This window comes from Palaemon carinicauda, chromosome 9, assembly GCF_036898095.1.
Source record: "Palaemon carinicauda isolate YSFRI2023 chromosome 9, ASM3689809v2, whole genome shotgun sequence".
Lineage (NCBI taxonomy): Eukaryota > Metazoa > Arthropoda > Malacostraca > Decapoda > Palaemonidae > Palaemon > Palaemon carinicauda.
The window spans coordinates 146,989,211-147,012,812 of record NC_090733.1 but is presented as its reverse complement, the minus strand read 5'-3'; the positions used below and the strand labels follow the sequence as shown (position 1 = coordinate 147,012,812).

Genomic DNA, 23,602 nt, shown 5'->3' with positions numbered 1-23,602 from the left:
ACTACTGTATAGCTTTTAACACTACTGAAGAGCATAATGCAGTGCTAATTTCTCTGAAGAAAGTAGTGGGGTATGATAAATTGCTCAATATTTTCTAGTAACACTAGAATTGATTTTCCTTTACCAAAGTATAATTTTATTTTTTACAGATTGTAAAGATGATGGACGAAGCCGATGGTGTAGTTAACCGCAAAAAGAAGAAGGCTGTGGGCAAACAACGTAAGGGCATTGATTCTCGTCCGTTGCTTGCAGAAGGGAATGTTGGTGTTGGTGAAAGTGTAGATGAAGAAGCAAACTATCTCACTGTCACCTCTGTAGAACTTCGTAACTGGTTTAGGGGCATCACAGGGCAACGTAACACACAAAATGCTAATGCTTAAAAGCCTTTTCACTGGTGGAGGTCATGGTATTAACAGCATGCAAATTTAGCCTGGAGAAATGGTACCCTTCAATTATAGGCATAATTAATGATACTGTAAGAGACTATTTATTCATTGGGGAAACCTTTGTTTCTGCTGTACTTATTACTATAAAGTAAAAGAAAATAGCCTTATATAAGAATACCTTTGCATGAAAAGGCTTACTGATTGTTTCTACACATTTATGGTAGAATTTGATCTTAAATATGAGATAAATCATACTCAAACATGATTTTCTATCAGTAGTATGTTTACACACGTATGAAGCATTTAGGTATATTGCATATGTGTAATAGTACATACTAAGCTGCAAAAATATTGTAGAGCTAGTTCACTGGTACACAGGTATATATCAAATGAACAGTCCGTCCATACATGCACATATGATACACAATTTATGATTGGGTGTACATTTTAATGATGTGCATTATCTGTGCAAAATGTTTTATGGGTAAAATTAAAGTCACAAATGACATTGCTTCAAATTTATATTTTATTTTTTTTTTTTTATGGTGGATGGAAAAATTTTGACAATTGCAGACTGTCAAGGACTCTTTTTCATTGCATATATTTGACTAAAGTTTCAATTAGAGGAAATTGACCAACATAATAAGGATGAGTAGACCACGCACACTAACAGGGAATAGTTTCTTGTATCTTTTTTTTTTTTTTAAAGAATTTCACACAATTGTCTAAATTTCAAATTTTTTTTAAAGAATTTCACACAATTCTCTAAATTTTACAATGTTCATATACACTGTTATTTAGGCATAATACTAAAAACCCTCTTGAGTGTACAGCATCATATAATAATCTAGTCAGCCTTCAAGATAATTTTTTTTCACTTGAGACAACGCAAATCAGTATAGGAGCTTTTTTTTATAGGGTATGGTATTGGTATGTCCCCATAGATTTCCTCTTTATAGTGGATAAAATTTTCCCCTGTAAATTGCGTTTGACCATTTTATGTTTTACTTAAGCATTCCTGTTCCTCAGATTTGTTAGGTCAAGAGAGTTCAGGGTGAAAAGTATAAGATTTTGCCATTGAAAGCTAATAAAATATATACTACTATACACATATAATGTATAGTATGTTGTCAGTTTAATTTATATAGATGGAATTTTAAATATTCAAGAATTAATTTTGTATATTTTATCTAGGTATTTCTTTTCTTTAGTATAATATAAAAGAGAAACGATAAACTTCAGAACCCTCTGGTCTAAGCATCATCGAAGGAACATTAATTTATTTGATTGCTTAGTATTACTAATTACACTTATAATTACTGTATACAATTTAGATAGGATAGGATTAGCATAAAATATTTGATTTTTATAATTCAGACCAGATTTACTCAAGCAGTAAAATTTGTTTTTGTTGATACACTATCCAAATTTGAGTAAACTGATCAAGCATTTCATACTGGTAAGATGTAATGCTAAACTAATACCATGAAGAAGTTACCCCACAAGGTATCACACCAATATGGAGGCAAGAACTGCAACATGAGCATTTAGGAAGAAGTATTTTGACTTGAGTATCCAGACCAAAATTCTTTGCTGGTAGGAAGATTCTGAACACTTATTACTGTAGTCCATTTCTTTTAGCGATGCATATTTGCACTGACTCGCAGCTGTGCCCTTTTAGCTTGGCAAAGTTTCCGGATCGCTGATTGGTTGGACGAGATAATTCCAACCAATCAGCGATCACGAAACTTTTCCGAGCTTAAAGGGCACCGCTGCGAGTCGGTGCAAATATGCATCGCTAAAAGAAATGGACTATAGGTGTTTGTTTCCATCCTCAAGAAAGACTTGAGAATCATAAATGTCTTTGAATTTACAGTTTCCAATTGTTTTGCTGGTCACAGGCTTTCAAAGTAGTCATTGAAAAGTCAATGAGTCTAGACTTTCCAGCTGAAACACAGTTGCATAGAGCAACTATGCCCTGATGATTATGCTCAAGGTCAGAAACTGAGAATCAGTTTGTATTCTCGTTGTAGGTCTCATGTGTTAGGGTCGCGTTCACGATATTGCATGTAATTAAAGTGGTGAACTAGAAAAATACCGTTATCAATTATCATACAGAATTATGGTGTTATTAATAACCTATGGAATAGTTCACAGTAGAAAACATTGAAATTAAAACTTTCATCAATGGTAAAGTTCTGATATAAAATTATTGATAATGGTGATGATAAATTTGGGGTAATAAAATGGGATATACAGGTTCTAGGCTTGAGAACAAGTCATTTAGTAAACTTATATTTTTGTTTAGTACTTCCGTTCTGTATTACTGACCGTGTCTATGAGTAAGATCAACTTCCTTGATTTGAAATAGGAAACCTATGAAAAATGTGTTCACAAGATTGTTTTAAAACTATCGTAGTATAATATACAAGAGCAAAAACTGGGGTAGTTGCAATAGCGAGGGTCGTAATTTTTCTCCCTCTTGTGATATTTTTATTGTAAATGAATTACATGCAAATTCATGTGCATATAAGATATTTGATCAAACCATGTACCTCAAGCTTGTCTTTTAGACTAATACTGTATTTTAATTGCATTGTGATTGCATTGTTTACAAATCAAGTTTTTACTAAATTTATAAAGTGCATTAATGATAATTGGAGTTTTGGTAGAATCTAGGTAATAATAATGTCCTTGAGAGGAACATGAAGGACAATTATGTGTTCAATTTTACTTGAATGACTTAGTTTAACATAATGGTATGATTGATAGTAATGGAAATTGGTTAACATGATATATAGGGCTGTGAAATTTATTGTAGAATTTCTGTTACTGTCATCTCAATATGTAGGGATATGGATATTATTATCATTATTACTACTTGCTAAGCTACAACCCTAGTTGGGAAAGCAGGATGCTATAAACCCATGGGCTCCAACAAGGAAAATAGCCCAGTGAGGAAAGGAAAAAAGGAAAAAATATTTTAAGAACAGTAACATTAAAATAAATATCTATATAAAATATAAAAACTTTAACAAAACAAGAGGAAGAGAAATAAGATAAGTGTGCGCTTGAGTGTACCCTCAAGCAAGAGAACTCTAACCCAAGGCAGTGGAAGACCATAGTACAGAGGTTATGGCACTACCCAAGACTAGAGAACAATGGTTTGATTTCGGAGTGTCCTCCTCCTAGAAGAGCTGCTTACCTTAGATAGAGTCTCTTCTAATAGCAAAGCTTTGTTAATTGATGCAGGTTAGGGACCATGAAAAGCCAAATAGTTTTGGAGTTAAAGCTATAACTTGGTTATAGATACTGTGAATATATTTTATTGAAATTTCTTTTAATGTTACTAAATTAATAACAGCGCTGAGTGACCTTAATCGTTCGAGTATTTGGCCTAAATTTTATAAATCCAATCCTATCTTTTAAATGGTATTTCTATAAAATATTCTTAAATTATTGAAACTTATTAGCTTGCTTTCACTTGATCACATTTCAATTTTTCCCCAAAAAATTACTTCTTAAACTTTTATGAAATTATAAGAAATATGTAAAGAGTATTTGAACATCAGCATCAAGCATATTGAAACATGGATTTTTTTATCATTTCCAATACTGCAAATGATACGTATTAAGTAATTGAAAAAGTCAGCGATAAAACTGTAAGCTCCTAATAACTTAGAATATGTAAAAGACTTATCCTTACCTTGGGTGTGATCCCAGGACCAAGCAAAGAACTAAAAGTGGGCTGTAATTTGATAACTGGTGAAATATCAGTATCCTCTCTTGTCTGCAGTAATTGATCATTTCTTGCATAGGGTGAACAGATAATAGTTGAAGATTTGCTTAGGAGGGATTAAGTGTACAGTACTGTACTTTGATTTTTGGTATCCAAACAGCACGTCAAACACCTTAACCTGTGGATGAAAGATATAGTGGAGGTGATGAAACTACAGTACTGTAGATGTTTATAGAGGGAAAATAGAATAAAGCAAACTAATTTATTATAAGTTATATTTTAATAATTAGGTATTTAGTAAATAAAAAGATGTCATAATAGGGATGGGCTGTTTATGCATATGTAGGATTGTAATTAGTTATAGTTCTGTCTTATCGTTTGGCATCACAATCTTATGGGGAATTAATCTTATAGATAGCCCTTTGTATTGTGTAAAGTGAAAGGATATAATTATTTTATTTACTGATGAGGTATAAGAATTTACTTCATATATCTGAAATTCTATCCATTAAGATTTTCAAAATTTTGTACGAGTATTTGGCGAAATGAATCTAACAATATACGTTCAAAGTTAATTATTAATTATTAAGTTAAGCAAGTAGTAGCCCCTCATCAATTATTCTACCAGGGAATTTTTTTTTTAGATAAGGAATACAGTACAGTCACAGTGTACTGATTCCTGTCAAAATTGAAGATGTAAAAATTCTGTGCAAGAGGCTTCTGAAAATGTATACAGTATAGTGCACGGTTACAATATCTTCATTGAATACCTTTACTGCTGTATATAAATGGTAGGCCTTAGATAAAATTTTACACCATCACTGGTAGTTATAAAAATAAAAATTCCTTCATCTTCCTTAACAGGTACTTAAATTGCAAATATTCTTAGAATCAATATTTTAGGCCAATCAAATTACCAAAATTCTTTGGTCCTGTTAAGCTAGTATGGTAACAAATTAAGTCTAAATAATAGTTAACAGATTCACTAATGAATATACCTGTTGTCTTTAGTAGTGTAAATATTGGTGCTAGCCTTGAATGAATATATAAAATAAAGATTTGGTGGTTTACATTTTTAGTGCTGGAAATTTTAATATCCTGGAAATGTATAGAATAGGATCAAGAGAGGCAGGATCAAATGAGACAGAAGTGGTCTTTTCCAGGCTTCGAGTAATTTTGACTATCAAATGAGACAGAAGTGGTCTTTTCCAGGCTTCGAGTAATTTTGACTAAGTGTAATATTGATGGTTTACCTCAAGGGAAAGGAATGTTAACTGCCTGCGCAGTATCTTGTATGGTACACTTTGGGTAGTACCAACATTTGCGATGTTCCTTCAGCCCTCGGATGTTTTACTCTCCTCCGACTTTTCATCAATTTTCACTGACTTTGCTAATTGTTTAGCTTCTTCGGCTTTGTTTGCTTTAGATTTTTCCTACGTTGAAAGACCAATCCTTTGGGCTACCCCTATTACAGGAGATGATAGTAATTTATAACAGTAATGGATAATATTGCCTTTATACAGTACTACTCCCAATAGAAAGGTCCTCAACTTTCAACCATTCAGAGATGCAAACAATTCCAGCTGAAATCACAAATCTCAGATATTGTATCAAAAGTTAATAATGAAATACTGTAATTAAACTAAAGTCTATAATTTAATGCAGTAAGCAAGACAACATTTGCAATATGAAGTGGGACTAATTGTTGACTTTTAAAAAGGATTTGAAAATCATAAACATGAGTTAGGTGAAGCCTAACCCTATGCCAAAATTTAACAAAATTCTACTTGACAAACAGCTTCTTAGAACGTTCAGTATTAAGTTTATAAGTTGAGGACTTTCTTAAGGAGAGATTTATCACCCAACTATTTGCTAAGTTTCCCTAACTTTGTTTACTCTAGTTTTACTGTACCTCGCTTGAAGAACAAATCCTACGGGCCTGTCTGATTTAAGTGACAGTAATTTATGACAATACATTAGTAATTGCTGTACGGTATTGATATTTTGTATCTTCATTAAGGGTCATTGCTAATCAAAACTATCAGATCATTAGAAGGGGTGCCATTTCATATCTTTGCAGCTTTTGGAGTAACAAGTACTGTACTTGATTAATAGTCATCTCAAGGAGACCAAAAAGAGTACATTACAAAAAATGAAAGGTTTTCACAAAAACCCACTTCTTGATAGGGTCGGATGTTTTGCCATACATTGGTTTCATATGTTGTCTGATGAATTTTTTTTTTTTTTTTTTTTTTTTTTTTTAATTGTACCTGTGTAGGTATTTTATGGACTATTACTGGACAACAACTAGAATAAACTTTTGGAGTTATTCTATGATGTTAGTTTCAATAACGAAGCACCAAAACTTTCTTCAGTTGGTATGGGTAAGCAGTAACAGAAATAGTCTTTTCATGGTGGTCTGAATACATCAAATATTTATCATAATTGTCATTTATTTAAAATAGCGTGGATGTTTAAATAATCCTACGGGAGGAATGGAAAGCTCTGAGACTGTGGAACTGGATAAACCTTTATGCTTTTACAATTAAGGGTATAAACTGTCAATGCATGAAACCAATTTGAAGACATTGCATGTTCAAAGTGCATTGGTATGCAAGCATAAAGAGTTATGGGTTATTGGTTAAAAGTAACATTGCATGACCATCTTTGCATTAGACTATATGATTTTATGACAAGCAGAGCATTTTAATATGTTTAATGTTACCTAATTTATATTTTTGTTGTCAAATTTTAAATTTATGAAGATATTTATAATTTAACTAGGTACACACAAGGTTCAAGGTTTCTTTGAATATTGTAAGTGTTATTTGTTCCAACACGGAGTACTTACCTCGAACTACTTTCTTAGGAATATCTGGTACTCTTCCCCCCAACCGACCAGAATTTTGTGTAGTTTCCCTTATCTTCGTTTTCCCTAATGGGGTCCCTCTTTGGCGGATGGATACTCGCCCTGAGGTGATCCGGGTCAGCGTGCGAGAGCAAGGAGCTAGGTCTCGGTCGCAAGTAAACTTCTGGTCGCGGCGTAGTTCACATCTGGCCGCACTCTCACATCCCATCCGACCCTTAGTGTTACCACGTGGTTACCGCGTGTTATACCCATTCCCTTTTGCCCTTTCATTCACCTCCTTTCCAGGTGTTCTTGTGTTGCTTGGTGTTTTATTGCTTCCTTATAGAATCTCAACGCCATTGCCCCGGGCCTAAGGCCGGTAAGTCTTATGGTGCGTGGCTGTCGAAGCCAAAGGTAGACCCACATTCGTTGTGCACCTCGTGCAGGGGTAGTGTTGTTCCCCGTCTTCCACATGTCCAGAGTGCGTGACCTGGCCAGAGATCCAGTGGGCCTTGTACGCCACCAAGAAGAAGAAGGCACCGAAGAAGTCCCCTAAGAAGGCTAGCGCCGCATCACCTTTGGCGTCACCTGCTGCTCCGTCGGAGAGAGGTTCCCCGTCACCTTCCCCTACCCAGAGTAGGGGACGAGGTAAGTCCGTTGGGGGGAAGCGGCCCATTGCCGCGCCCCATGAGTCCGACGTAACTGATGTGGGGGCTGTTGTTGCTTCGCAGGCGTGTGGGGGGCCTGCGGGGGGGTGGGAGTGTGTTCGTGAGACGAGGTTCTGGTGCCCGCAGGACCCGTCTCGACTGAAGACCCGGTGTGGGGGAAGGCTGGATCGGCTCCTTCCCCTGCATCGTGGCAGTGCATTTCAGGTACTTCAGCGCCCGAGGGAGAGGTAGACAAAGAGAGGCAGCCTACAGGTTCGTCAGACCACGATTCCATCGTCTGGACGGCACCTAGGACGCCCTTCAGATCACCGATGCGCCAAGAAGAGGAGTTTGATGGTTGGTTTGTGTCTAGGAGGGCGCTGCGGACTCCCCCGGTGGCGTTGTCGACACTCTTGCCTGACTTAATGCAGCCCTTCACGCCGGTGGAACAACGCCAAGACCTTACATCATTGTCGGAGGACTCAGCTAGCTCTTCTTCCGTCTCTTCCTCCTCTTCCTCATCGTCGTCGTCCGACTCGTCGTCTTCAGAGGACTTCGACCCTCGGGAGGCGAGAAGGAAACGGAAGAGGTCTTGTAGGAGGAAGTCTCGCTCCCGTTCAGGCCCTTCCAGGAAACGATCGAAGACCTCCAAGAGGAAGAGGAAGAAGAGGCGCTCGTCTGGAGACAAGTGGGCTCGAGTGTCTTTCCCCCATAGCAGGTCGATCAGGGCCTCCGCCGCTCCAGTGTCTGCCACGTTGGCCTCTGGAGCCGCCCCTGGGCCCTTGCAACGTGTGTCGTCCGCTCAATCTGACCGTCGATCGAAGCCGCTGACGCACGTCAACTTCGCCATGCCATTACCCGCCAAGTCACCAGCTCCATCCGCCCAGCAGAGAGAGCCGCTGTTTCGGCCCGGTATCATGGCCTGCATCCCCGGTGCCACGGCAGCTCTGACAAAGCGCCCTGGCCAACCGGTGATTCACCGTGGGACCCATGCCCCATGGATCTCCCCGGGAGGAGGTAGACCCATGACGGCTACCTCCGGCTAGGCGGATCCACCCGTAGCGGAAGTATCCGCGCCATTGGATCAGCCGGAAGGAGAGGACGTAGCCTCTCACATGGATCCATCCGTGCTTGTCGATGCACCCGACACGGAGGACCAGGTAGTGGAAGGCTTGATGGACGTCAGAGTGTGTTCAGCGGACGAGGTGTCGTCTTATAGGAAAGTCCTAGCCCTAATTAGACGCCATGACCGCCTGGATGATCCAAAGCCGTCGACAGAACAAGCTCGGCTCTCGGGTTTGGGAAGCCATCACTGACCCTCCCGTTGGCTCCAGACGTAAAGTTGGGGATGGAGCACGTAGACAAGTACGTCGCAGGGCAGGTAAACTCACTCAGAGCCTAAGGGTCCTTCAAGCTACTGCCGGGGCTAAGGACCCAGAAAAGGTTTTCCGTTCCTGACGGACGGCACTTGGGACCCCGGACAGTGGAAGTGGCGATATTCACCCTCAACCAGGGCAGCTCAGAAGACAGGACCTCCTCTGCCCAAGTGTGCTTTTCGCCAGCCGAGGTTTCCATGATGGAAGATACGACACAGGATATCGTGAACGTGACATTGTGGTTAGACTGGTGGGCATGCACCGTGGTTGGCTTTCAGCTATCCCACGACCTGACGGTACCCGAAAACCAGACTCTGCTCCAAGAACTGATCTGCTCAGGGGGGAAGGCCATGAAGTTCCTCACCTTCCAGTCCCTGACGCAGACGGCGAACTGGATCTTGCGGAGGAGAGACACGGTCCTCAACAGGTCGATCCGTAAGCTCCCCGAACGAGAGGCAAAGTGTCTAAGGAACTCGCCGGTGTGGGGTGACTCCGTCTTCCCCCTGAAAGCAGTGGAAGAAGCTATGGAGAGGGTCCAGAAACTCAAGAAGACAGGGGATCCCAGATCCCCTATAGTAAGACGTCCCACTCATAGAAGGGTTGCGCCGGACGGCCCCCACCCTTCTACAACACAGACTAGAAGAGACTCCCCTTCTTCGTCCTGGCGTCAAGCGTTGCACCCCCCCCCCACGTAGGGGAAGTACTACTCCTCAGGCCTCCTTTAGACCGAATTACTCCGGCTCAAGGAGAGGCCGTTCTAGCCACGCCTCCAGGAGGAAGTAGGAAGAGAGGCCCCCTACTCCTGCTGAAGCCTCAGGTAGGGTATGCCTCAAACGTTTTTGGCAAGCATGGCGGGACAACGGGGCGGATCCGTGGTCCGTGGCAGTCCTGAGGGAAGGATACAGAGTTCCCTTCCTGGTGGAGCCTCCCCCTCTGATCCCCGATCAATGAGCAGAATGGCTGGCACCCAAGGACCCCTTGAAGAAGGCAGCCCTACAAGAAGAGGTGTCAGCCATGCTGAACAAGGGAGCGCTAGAACTAGTCAAGGACTCATCCCCGGGGTTCTACAGCAGGCTCTTCCTGATGGAGAAGGCGACAGGGGGTTGGAGGCCGGTCATCGACCTCTCGGCCCTCAACAAGTTCATAAGCAAGATGGACTTCAAGATGGACACACCGAAGTCAGTGCTGGCAGCCTTGAGGGAAGGGGATTTCATGATGTCCCTGGACCTCAAGGATGCATACTTTCAGATCCCTGTCCACCCCTCCAGCAGGAAGTTTCTCAGGGTGAAGTGGGGTTCCCAGTCTCTGCAATTCAGAACCCTATGCTTCGGCCTGTCGACAGCCCCGCAGGTCTTCACGAGGGTCTTTACCACAGTGTCAGCTTGGGCACACGAGCAGGGGATCCGCCTGATCCGCTACCTAGACGACTGGTTGCTGCTTTCAGCCCCAGAGGCAGCACTGAAGGAGCAAGGCGCGAAACTGTTACGGTTCTGCAGGGACTTGGGGATCACCATCATCATGGAAATATCACAGGTGGTCCACTCCACCAGGATGACATACCTGGGGATGGTCCTGGACTCCAAGTTGGGGAAAGCCCTCCCCTCCACAGAGAGGCTAGAGGAACTAGATCAGGTACTCCTCCCCTTCCTATCAGACATACCAAGGAGGGCCACCTGGTATTATTGGAGAAGTTGGTCCCTCGGGGAAGACTCAAACTAAGAACGGTTCAGTGGAGCCTGAAGGAACTCTGGTCCCCGGGAGAATCTACGCACAAGACGATCGACGTGTCACCAGAGACACTGAAGTGGTGGTCCGACAAGTCGAACACCCTGAAGGGGATGCCATTCGCGACCTCCCCTCCAGAGATGTTGTTCTTCACAGACGCGTCAAAGGAGGGGTGGGGAGCCTATCTCCTCAAAAAAACAGCTAGAGGGAAATGGTCCCCGGAGGAGAGGGCCTTACACAAAAACATACTCGAGCTGTTAGCGGTCCAGAGAGCATGCATAAAGTTCGTTCATCATCTCCGAGGGAACACAGTGGCACTCATGTGCGACAATGCCACCGTGGTAGCCTACGTGAAGAAACAAGGAGGACAAAAATCAAGGGAGTTGTGCGACCTCACAGCAAGGATCCTGGAATGGGCCGAGAAAGAGCACATCGAGTTAACGGCCAGATTCATTCCAGGGAAGAAGAACGTCTTAGCCAACGGCCTCAGCAGGGTAGGTCAAGGAGTAGGGTCAGAATAGTCTCTACACCCGAAGGTGGCCCAGACAGTCCTCCACAAGGGGGGGTCGCCGGTGATAGACCTGTTCGCTAGAGGCTCAACGCCCAGCTCCCCGTGTTCTGTTCTCCAGAGCTGGACCCGTTGGCAGCATTCGAGGACGCCTTCCAGCACCCGTGGGACAGACTCGACGTGTACACCTTCCCACCCTTCAGGACCCTCAGACAGGTCCTTAACAGAGTCACACGGTCAAAGAACTTGCAGATGACTTTGGTAGTGCCCTGGTGGCCGGAGAGAGTGGGGTTCGCAAACCTAAAGTAGTTAGTGGTTCTCCTGCCGTGGCCGCTGCCGGACAGAGAAGACCTTCTTCGTCAGCCCCACTTCAGGAAGTTCCACGAAAACCCTCGGTCCCTCCGGCTACACGCGTGGAGGTTATCGAGCATCTGCTGAGGAAGGACGGATACTCGTCGAAGACCGCCGCGAGGATGACTGGTTATCTGAGGAGATCCTCGGTCATGGTCTACCAGGCGAAATGGGCCACATTCACAAAGTGGTGCGCCTCCCAGAACCTGAGACCGTTGGACGCATCTATTCACAAGGTAGCAGACTTCCTAGTTCACCTGAGAGACGACCTAGGGGTGTCTATCCCAGCTATCAAGGGAGTTCAAGTCACGCTGGGCCAAGTCTTCCTCCTCAAGGGACTCGACCTAAGAGCCTCTCGGCAAATCTCTATGCTCATAAGGAGTTTTGAGCAGTCATGTTCCCGCGCCTCTAGAGTACCGCAATGGGACGTAGCCAGAGTCCTTAAGGTCGTATCTAAGCCACCCTTCGAACCGCTCAGGAATATTCATGATAAGGACCTTACCCTTAAAACGGTCTTCCTCCTAGCATTGTCCTCCGCTAAACGAGTCAGTGAGCTCCATGGGTTGTCATACGAGGTCTCACACTCGAAGGGTTGGAAAGACCTAAGTTTTAAGTTTCTTCCGCACTTTGTAGCCAAGACTCAAAATCCTGCTTCCTGGGACCCCAAGTTCGAGGGCTTTTCGGTCCCAGCAATCCCATGTTCAGACAATCCCGAAGACTTGTCGTTGTGCCCGGTCAGATCAGTCAGAAAATACCTTGAAAGGACAGTCAGGCTTGGGCCGGGGATCAAGAGCCTGTTTGTTTCCTCGGGTCGGGTAATGAAGGCGGTCTCCAAGAACACCATCTCTTTCTGGCTGCGGCAAGTCATAAAGAGGGCTTATGACAGCGACGGATCCATGGTGCCGGGCAAACCGTGCCCCCATGACATTAGAGGCCTAAGCACGTCCTTGGCCTTCGACAAGAACATGGCAGTGGGCCAGATTCTGAGAGCGGGTACGTGGTCCAGACAGTCTACGTTTATGGCCCATTACCTGAAAGACTGTACAAGGAAGCCTCTAGACACCTCCATCGGCCCAGTCATTTCCGTGCTCCAACAGGTTTAAGGTTGAAGCCCCGGGGAAACCCATGGGAAGTAATTCCAAGCGACACAAGTTCCTCCTTGCTGCCCCCTTTCCTGCTTCCTCTCTGTTCCCTTTCCTTTTCCTCCGCCCATGTTTGAGTTGATCGTTGGAGACGCCTATGTTCAGATGTTTTTCATAGAGGTAAGTTACATAGGCATTAGAAGTTTTTTGCGTAGTTCTCCCCGAGTCTCCTACCCTGTTTTTGTTGTCAGCTAGAACCTAGCCTCCTATCTAGGTTCAATCGAATGGTATCTATTGGGTCTCCCGGCCTGTAAGTTCACCCCCACCTCCTAAAGTATAAGTCTCCTAAGAAAGTAGTTCAAGGTAAGTACTCCGTGTTGGAACAAATCACAAATTTTAAGTAATTTGTATTTTTCCTAACAGTACTTACCTCGAACTACTTTCGGGTTATTGCCAGCCCAAACTTCCCCGAGTGTCTTACAGGAGTTCGAAATTATGGTTATCAAAAGCTCCTTGCTCTCGCACGCTGACCCGGGTCGCCTCAGGGTGAGTATCCATCCGCCACAGAGGGACCCCACTAGGGAAAACGAAGATAGGGCTACACAAAATTCTGGTTGGGAGGAGATTCCCAGATACTCTTAAGAAAGTAGTTCGAGGTAAGTACTGTTATGAAAAATACAAATTACTTAAAATTTGTGATTTTATAATTTTGCTTTGTTTTCTATTCTTAGCAAATTGAAATTGAAAAAGAAGAAATAAGCACAATATCAAAGTATCAGGTTCAGTTTTTTTTTTTTTTTTTTAATTTCAAAAGAATTTCAGGTTGTTTTACCATCTTGGAGATTATGTTTGAAAAAATTACATATACACATCAATTCTCAATACAGTATAGGTGATATACCCGAGAGTTAGCAGTTGAAGAAAAGATGATCATGGAGGGTTTATGTGTATAGTATACAACAATCAAATGTGTACAGTATATTCAAACTTTTCTGCATTGTAAAGAAACAGTATATTTGTTTCATCATCACAGCACAATATTAATCGATGCGCAATATAAAGGGGAATTACATATGATATTTGAAATAAAAAACTGACCTTTTTGACATACGAGAGAAGTAGTCTGCACAAACGACTCTGTCCCCTTCACCCGCAAACTGCGGAATAAGATCCTCGTTACTGACAATTTTGGAAAACTTTCCGTACCTAGTTTGAGTGATAGAAAATTATCTTTTAGCCAGGAACAGGGATCTTATGATATTCAACCGAGTATTTTTTTTTAAAGCGATCATGAACCTCTTCCAAAAAGAATGACACAGCACATGGTAATGTATCATGATTACCGTAGGTGAGGAACTTTGGTTTCAAAGGTAATAGTGACTAGTGAAGAAGATTAATTCAGTGTTCCAGTAATGTTTCTTTTGGAATTTTTAAAAATATTTTCAATATACAGTACTCAAAGCAGTACAGTATTTTAACAGCTCTACAGATATTTTAGTTAAGAATAGTGACATATAATAATAATATTACTATTTTAATACGTGAATGATTACTTCTAGTTTATCTCTCAATGATGAAAAACAAAATATAGACATGGTAACTGAAGTGTTTTTGATGGTATCCTTATAATCTGAATAATATGAGTTAAAAGGACACTCATGAATGACAAAAGTCAAAATACAGGGCAATTTCCTAGACCTTGATCATACCCAAGCTCAAGACTCCACTCCATCCAAGCTAGGACCAGGAAAGGCCAGACAATGGCTGCTGATGACTCAGCAGTTAGACCTAGTGGCTCACCAAACCCCCCACCCCTTCCCTAGCTCACAAGGATGGGGAGGTTGCAGACACTACTAGAAACTATCAAGCTTAAGTGGGTCTCGAACTTCCGTCCAACAGATTGCAAGGCAGGGTCTTTTTCCATGAGTAGGCCTAGATATACAGATGAACCTCTAAACTCAATTTTTTTTAATGAGGCGCATTTGCATCGACTCGCAGCAGGGCCCTTTTAGCTCGGAAAAAGTTTCCTGCTACCTGATTGGTTATAATTATCTTGTCCAACCAATCAACGATCAGGAAACGTTTTTGAGCTAAAAAGGGCCCCTCTGCGAATCGGTGCAAATCTGCCTCGCTAAGAAGAATTGACTATAGAATATGTTTCTTCCTATATCCTTCTTCATATATTCATTGCGCCGTAATTCTCCATAATAAAGTACGTTAATCGAAATAAACCACTACTCTTATTTAGATGTATCAACAACTGAGAACGTTGTCTTTCAACTAAAGTCAATTCCTTTCTCTTCAGTTTAAACTTTAAACAGTATTTACGTTCAGCTGTTTTGCCATCAGATGAGGCAAGATTTGTGTAGAAACGCATCAAATGCGCTAATAATTCATGTGGATTAATTTCACTAATTAGAAGACTATAAAATAAAAATGAATAAAAAAAATAACCTCAGAGAGAGAGAGAGAGATTGAGATTTTGGGGTTAATTTTGATAATTGGGAGGCTAAAAGAAAAAATATGAATGCTCTAAATCATTAATTTCGGAGAGAGAGAGAGAGAGAGAGAGAGAGAGAGAGAGAGAGAGAGTGAGTGTGTGTTTTTGGTTAATTTTAGTGCTAAGTGGAAGACTATGACAAAGGTGAATGCTCTAAATAATTAATTTCTGAGAGAGAGAGAGAGAGAGAGAGAGAGAGAGAGAGAGAGAGATTTAGGTTAATTTTAGTACTAATTGGAAGACTAAGACATAAATGAATGCTCTAAATAATTAATTTCTGAGAGAGAGAGAGAGAGAGAGAGAGAGAGAGAGAGAGAGAGACACTTGATAACTGAATTTGATTTACATTGATTCTACAGTATATACAAGTGCTATTCTTTGATAAGATAGTCATTGTAGACCTACTTTTGAGAGAGAGAGAGAGAGAGAGAGAGAGAGAGAGAGAGAGAGACTTGATAACTGAATTTGATTTACATTGATTGATTCTACAGTATATACAAGTGCTATTCTTTGATAAGATAGTCATTGTAGATGAGAGAGAGAGAGAGAGAGAGAGAGAGAGAGAGAGAGACTTGATAACTGAATTTGTTTTACATTGATTCTACAGTATATACAAGTGCTATTCTTTGATAAGATAGTCATTGTAGACCTACTTTTGAGAGAGAGAGAGAGAGAGAGAGAGAGAGAGACTTGATAACTGAATTTGATTTACATTGATTGATTCTACAGTATATACAAGTGCTATTCTTTGATAAGATAGTCATTGTAGACCTACTTTTGAGAGAGAGAGAGAGAGAGAGAGAGAGAGAGAGAGAGAGAGAGACTTGATAACTGAATTTGATTTACATTGATTGATTCTACAGTATATACAAGTGCTATTCTTTGATAAGATAGTCATTGTAGATGAGAGAGAGAGAGAGAGAGAGAGAGAGAGAGACTTGATAACTGAATTTGTTTTACATTGATTCTACAGTATATACAAGTGCTATTCTTTGATAAGATAGTCATTGTAGACCTACTTTTGAGAGAGAGAGAGAGAGAGAGAGAGAGAGAGAGAGAGACTTGATAACTGAATTTGATTTACATTGATTCTACAGTATATACAAGTGCTATTCTTTGATAAGATAGTCATTGTAGACCTACTTTTGAGAGAGAGAGAGAGAGAGAGAGAGAGAGAGAGAGAGACTTGATAACTGAATTTGATTTACATTGATTGATTCTACAGTATATACAAGTGCTATTCTTTGATAAGATAGTCATTGTAGACCTACTTTTGAGAGAGAGAGAGAGAGAGAGAGAGAGAGAGACTTGATAACTGAATTTGATTTACATTGATTGATTCTACAGTATATACAAGTGCTATTCTTTGATAAGATAGTCATTGTAGACCTACTTTTGAGAGAGAGAGAGAGAGAGAGAGAGAGAGAGAGAGACTTGATAACTGAATTTGATTTACATTGATTGATTCTACAGTATATACAAGTGCTATTCTTTGATAAGATAGTCATTGTAGACCTACTTTTGAGAGAGAGAGAGAGAGAGAGAGAGAGAGAGACTTGATAACTGAATTTGATTTACATTGATTGATTCTACAGTATATACAAGTGCTATTCTTTGATAAGATAGTCATTGTAGACCTACTTTTGAGAGAGAGAGAGAGAGAGAGAGAGAGAGAGAGAGAGAGACTTGATAACTGAATTTGATTTACATTGATTGATTCTACAGTATATACAAGTGCTATTCTTTGATAAGATAGTCATTGTAGACCTACTTTTGAGAGAGAGAGAGAGAGAGAGAGAGAGAGAGAGAGAGAGACTTGATAACTGAATTTGATTTACATTGATTCTACAGTATATACAAGTGCTATTCTTTGATAAGATAGTCATTGTAGACCTACTTTTGAGAGAGAGAGAGAGAGAGAGAGAGAGAGAGAGAGAGAGAGAGACTTGATAACTGAATTTGATTTACATTGATTCTACAGTATATACAAGTGCTATTCTTTGATAAGATAGTCATTGTAGACCTACTTTTGAGAGAGAGAGAGAGAGAGAGAGAGACTTGATAACTGAATTTGATTTACATTGATTCTACAGTATATACAAGTGCTATTCTTTGATAAGATAGTCATTGTAGACCTACTTTTGAGAGAGAGAGAGAGAGAGAGAGAGAGAGAGAGAGAGAGAGAGAGACTTAATAACTGAATTTGATTTACATTGATTGATTCTACAGTATATACAAGTGCTATTCTTTGATAAGATAGTCATTGTAGACCTACTTTTGAGAGAGAGAGAGAGAGAGAGAGAGAGAGAGAGAGAGAGACTTGATAACTGAATTTGATTTACATTGATTGATTCTACAGTATATACAAGTGCTATTCTTTGATAAAATAGTCATTGTAGGCCTACTCTTGAGAGAGAGAGAGAGAGAGAGAGAGAGAGAGAGAGAGAGAGAGAGAGTAATTTTCGTACCTTGACAGGAGACTATTCAGCCTTATTTCTTCAACAATACGCGTTTGCTGGAGATATAAATCGACAATTCTAAGGCTGATATTAGAGCCAACATGGCTCCCTTACATGCATCCCCAGACCTGAAAGAAAAAAATTGTTTACAAGATAAAATTTTATCCGAAATTAAGTTTCTGAACAATCACTTTACGCAGAAACTGTTAGAAGTATAGAAAAAAAAATATAGATAACGTAGATTTTCATTTTCAACATTCATGCACACAACTTCTATTTGCTAAATCCTCATTTGCCCTTAGTAGCACATCACGCCTGTGTACCGTAGGCAGTAATTAGGGTGTAATACCGTAGATAAACAATATAGATACACTTAGCCGTTGTGTGGCCTTACAAATCCAAGTGTTTAATGTAAACGTCATTTTCTCATGTGTGGCGATTCATTCATTGCATGAATGGAATGGTGAATGAAAGAGACCATGGGATCCTGACGTCATTCATACTAATTCAAACTTCTACGGCCACAATTGTTCTCTCCATCAAAGGCATTAGATAAGACCTTGAAAGGTAAATTTGTGGTAATAAGCATAAATATCTATGGTAATAAGTACAATTCCACGCAAGTCGATAACAGCCTTCGTACGTGACATCAATAACTGTCTCTCCGTACTCGCTTGACTTTGCCAGGTTGTGTTGCAATAGACCCATTATTATGATATGCTCTGATCTCTTGATACGTAAGTAGAACAATGAATATTTGCACAGTTGTGGTTAAGTAATAAATCTCAATGTTCTCGAATAGGTTGTTTCAACTAGAAGGGTCTGTACGTAGTTAGTCTAAATGTTAAAAATTTTATTATTTATATAAGAAAAGATAATTTAAATGTTGCCATCTCGAGTTCTATATGACAAAAGGGTCCCTTGGTTAAATTTTCCGGCAATTGCTCATTACAATGTACTGTATAGATGTTTAATTACCGTATATACAGCAATTGCCGCCTTGAAAAATAAGAAACGAGGCCATACGTTTTGTTAGTGGCGTTCACTGCAGCAGAGTACAATTGTTCGATAATGGCTCCATTAGTATTCAAGACCTTTGCGAGATGATTTATACCGTTTTAGCGATCGAATTAACTACATTTTTCCCTTGGACATAACGCTTTCAAAATCTATAATAGTGCTGTAGTGTACTGAAATTACGCACTAAAGGATCTACAAAATCTGTTGTATCTATTCTTAGATATTTAGAATATCATTCAGTATATTCCTTTTAACTGTCTTATGTACATTATCGAAGCACTTAATAAAACAAGAAAGCATATATAATATAATATAATATATTTGATACTCGCCAATCTTCCTCACGAGATCATAAAAAAAAATATATACCTGTTGTGTTTGGGTTAAAAAAAAAAAGAAAGAAAAAAAAAAAAGCTTTCAAATTCTGCTACGTCCCATAAAGTTTATTATTTGGTTGCATAAACAATTGTGAGAATTTCAGTCGATGTGGTTTTTTGTTTTGTTTGGCTTTCATTTAGTTTCATTATAATTCTAATATAAGAGTTTCTCATTATAAATACGCGTTGTGTAAGGTATTCAATAGCATAATCTCATAGGCTTATAATGTCTATTCAATATCAATTTGAATAACGATTAAGATATTTCTTATTAAGTCTAGTTTTGCACGAAAAAAAAATTCTTTAGACCTTCGTTCACAATGGAAATTAGTTCTTATAACACAATTCTATTAATAAAAACGAATATTATTTGTATGAAACGGGTCTTATCCTCATTTTTTCATAAACACTATACGTTACATATTGTATTTTTTCGGAGACAAACGAAAAAAAACTTGACACTTCCTGATAAATTTATAGCATATTTTGTTCCATATACAAATTAACGTATTATTAAAACTCTATTCTTATTTGTTCCCGTTTCTTTCACAGAATCCTAAACGCATAATGCATTTTGAGTATATTGTCAATCCTCATGATTTGGGAAAAGGAATTAAAAATATTTACAAATATCGTTATAATCTTTGTTTCTATGTAACAACTACATTTTCAGGATACAACAGAGAATTTTGTCATATTTCCCAAAGTCTTGTAGATAGAAACTATAAAGAAATATATATTTCAACTGTTTATTTCCTCTTTGTACAGAACTGTATGGACAGGGAGAGGAGTTACGGAAAACCTCATTCCACTAAGGAATAAGTGGTTTCTCGTTTTTACAGCACAGTTAAACTGTAGCGTTTGTTTGCAATGTAATGGTATTGTTACGCCATTTATGCGCACTAATTAATTCTTTGTTTCACGGTTGAATAAAGGTAAATTCGTTTGTGCACGAAGTTGTAGAAGTTTGGATACATTAGTGATATGCGCGTACGTTGGTCATGGAAAGTTGGAGTTTGTATCTATACGAGAGAGAGAGAGAGAGAGAGAGAGAGAGAGAGAGAGAGATTGTATTTCCAGTTATCAACTCACCATTGGCACAGGTTTTAAAACTTCAATGTAGACATTGTAAATGTAGAAGGCAATAAATGACTAACGTTGATAATGGAAAGCTGGAGTTTGTTTAAATACGAGAGAGAGAGAGAGAGAGAGAGAGAGAGAGAGAGAGAGAGAGAGAGAGTCTGTATTTCCAAATAACATCTCACTATAGGCACATTTAAAACTTCATTGTAGACATTGTAAATGTAGAGCAATAAATGTCTAACTTGGTGTTTTGCCGAATTTTGCATTGATTGCAATAACTAATTCAAGTTTATTACAATACATGGCAATCTTGCATTCATAACCGTTAAACCACCAACAGGGAGTTTTGGAATTTCTTTGCGAAAATTGCAAAATTATGGTTTTGATAATGAATTACAATACACTTATACTTTAAGGGCTGCTTTTCCGGTCATATACAGCAGGGTGAACCCTACTCTCTACAGGACCTTCACAGTCATTTTATGATCGTTCGAAAGCATTCACCATTTCACATCGCGTATTGCTCATTTACTGTTAAATCGTCACTATCGAAGCACTCACAGAATAAGAACGTCTTCAATTTCGCCTTGAAAGCCTTAATATCCTCAATCATTCGGATGTCTCGTGGGAGTTTATTGTATAGTCTCGGGGCCGTATATTTAAAGGCTCTAGAGCCTACAGTAGACATATATCTAGGTTCCAATAGTTTGAAATCATCTGTAACGATTCTTGTGTCAACACGATTTGTTGGCTGCGCAATATGTAGCAATTCTCTCATATTTTGGACGACCGGTTATGATAACATCGCCATTTAAGATTCATATTCGTGATTAGGAGCCAAACAGCCACAATATACTTAGATTGAAAGAATAGTTCACCTTGACCACCAAAGTATAGAATATTCTACTGTCGTTTTTACTTAATTATTATTGTTGTTGTTGTCATAATCCTTATTATTATTATTATTATTATTATTATTATTATTATTATTATTATTATTATTATTATTATTATTATTATTAGCTAAGCTACAACCCTAGTTGGAAATGCAAGATGCTATAAGCCCCAGGGCTCCAACAGGGAAAAAAGTAGCTCAGTGAGGAAAGGAAATAAGGAAATAAATAAAAGATATAAGGCATAATGAACAATTGAAATCAAATATCTGAAAAAAAATCAATAACATCAAAACAGCTCAAAGAAACAAGTAATAACCTTGAATTGATTCAAGACCGATATTTTGGAGTTTCTCCAAGTCAACGTATGGCACACAGCAGGTCTCCTTAACTTTCAAGCTTCTCGTGTAACTTTTGTGACGAGAACAGACTCATTTCCTTGATTAAACTTAGACTGATATAATTGCCATTTATGCGCACTAACTAGTTCTCAGTTTCACGGTTAGATGAAGGTAAATTCGTTCGTGCACAAAGCTCCAGAAGATTAGATACAATAGTGATACGTGCGTACGTTGGTAATGGAAAGTTAGAGTTTGTATCTATAAACGAGAGAGAGAGAGAGAGAGAGAGAGAGAGAGAGAGAGAGAGAGAGAGAGAGAGAGGAGAGAGAGAGAGAGAGAGAGAGAGAGAGAGAGAGAGAGAAGCCCTTCCTTTCTAATCATCTTCCATACCATCAATCCAACCTTTTAAAGGTTTAAACGCTGCTCATGAATGGCAGAGGCAAGGGACGGTGACATTGTCCTATCAAGCAGAACGTGCCCTACAGTGACCATATATCATATGATCAGCGTCCAAGCACCCTCTCCACCAAAGCTAGGATCAAGGAGGGCCAGGCAATGGCTGCTGATGACTCAGCAGTTAGGCCTATAGGCTCCCGCAAACCCGACAAACTTATCTCACAAGGATGGTGAGGTTGCAGTGATCAAAGAAATGGGACTCGAACCCAATCTGGCGTTCACCAGTCAGGGACATTACCACATCACCACCACAAAGCCTTCATTTCTTGTCTCCTATTGCTTCTAAATTAAACATTCTAATTCATACTTTCACCCTTTTACTACTTCTGTATATATATATATATATATATATATATATATATATATATATATATATATATATATATATATATATATATATATATACTAGTGTAGGCTACTCGTAAAAAAATGACGGCGGCTGTACACACGGACACAGATTCAACCCTCTTAGGGCACCCCCTCTAACCTGGGTATGACTACTCCTCTCCCCCTACCCAAAGGGACAGGGAGAGACATACTAGTTAGAAGTCTGGTAATGCCCTTAAGCAAGGCCCGCAAAAAAGTAATATATATATATATATATATATATATATATATATATATATATATATATATATATATATATATATATATATATATATATATACATGGTAGCACTGTCAGAATGTAAAGAGATTAACCAAATAATATTTACAGGGAAATTTTACATTCAAGAGATGAAATCAACAAGATATCAAGATAAGGATGATCAATTAATCTAAGTTACCTGATGAAGTCAAATTAATTTTAGATAGCATCTCACTTGAAAAGGGTACCATAGTTTATTCTGTGATACTAGGTTACCACGAGTCTCTCTCTCTCTCTCTCTCTCTCTCCTCTCTCTCTCTCTCTCTCTCTCTCTCTCTCTCTCTCTCTCAAAACAAAATTTCGCCAACGCACACAAAACTAACTGCTTAAGATTTCTAAAATCTCCCCCTGTTACGTCTTTAGCGAACTATGTCATTATGCATCGATATGCAACCTACGAAATGCATATAATGCTTCTTATTTACCAGATTCATGAATCACGTAACCATAAATACACTCGTTTTGCTTTCTCCTCAAGCCATATTGACTTTACCTGTACAGAAATCTCGAAAGTTAGTCATTTGTTTCCAAGCTGTTTGGACTAGCGCAACCAAACAAATAGACTGTATAAGTTACAAACAAAGCCGATGAGTCGCCAACACCGAAAGCGGCGGAACTTATCGGGAAAGCGTTACCGATCGCTGTTGGTTTGAAAAGATGAAAAGTTGTAAGATAATAATAATAAAAGAAGCCAGACGCCAGCGAGCCTTGAACCTACCTAACGGTGTGTGTGAGTGGGTCACCGCCTCACGTAGATTTCGCCGTCATTATAGTGAAAGTTGAGTGTACCGCGATATGTTAAGATATCCAAGGTCGGTTTTTTCCCCAGCTTATTTCTTCTTCTTCTTCTTCTCCTTATTTTTGTTTTTTGTCTTGTTCTTGTTCTTTGTCTTGTTCTTCTACTTCGTTTTGATCTTCTAATCCGTCCTGTTCTTCAAATTCGTCTTGTTGTTGTTGTTCTTATTCTTCTTCTTCGCTTTATTATTATTATATCTTCTTCTTCTTCTTCTTCTCTTTATTAATATTTCTTCTTCTTCGCTTTATTATTATTATTTCTTCTTCTTCTTCTTCTTCTCTTTATTAATATTTCTTCTTCTTTGCTTTATCATTATTAATTCTTCTTCTTCTTCTTGTAGGATCGGTCAATACCAAATATGTCATTT

The 23,602-nt window shown here is 39.5% G+C and overlaps 1 protein-coding gene and 1 long non-coding RNA gene across 6 annotated transcripts in view; one reads left to right on the top strand and one right to left on the bottom strand.

Annotated features, from left to right (window-relative positions):
- Positions 1-23,602, top strand: part of LOC137647242 (solute carrier family 53 member 1-like) — a 318,023-nt gene that overhangs the window by 132,273 nt on the left and 162,148 nt on the right. For 4 of the 5 annotated variants that reach the window (XM_068380630.1, XM_068380628.1, XM_068380629.1 and 1 more), the window contains exon 14: positions 150-219. In XM_068380630.1, the coding sequence (XP_068236731.1) occupies positions 150-219 (70 nt within the window). Of the gene's footprint in view, positions 1-149; positions 4,990-23,602 lie in introns of all 5 variants that reach the window. The other variant, XR_011045545.1, reaches the window with a different exon arrangement.
- The window catches only part of LOC137647245 (uncharacterized), a 68,655-nt gene continuing 49,237 nt past the window's right edge, over positions 4,185-23,602 (bottom strand). Inside the window, exons 2-4 of the long non-coding RNA XR_011045546.1 lie at positions 17,631-17,749; positions 13,761-13,819; positions 4,185-4,303 (exon numbers count right to left, since the gene is read on the bottom strand). This is a non-coding gene — a long non-coding RNA (uncharacterized lncRNA). The remainder of the gene's footprint in view (positions 4,304-13,760; positions 13,820-17,630; positions 17,750-23,602) is intronic.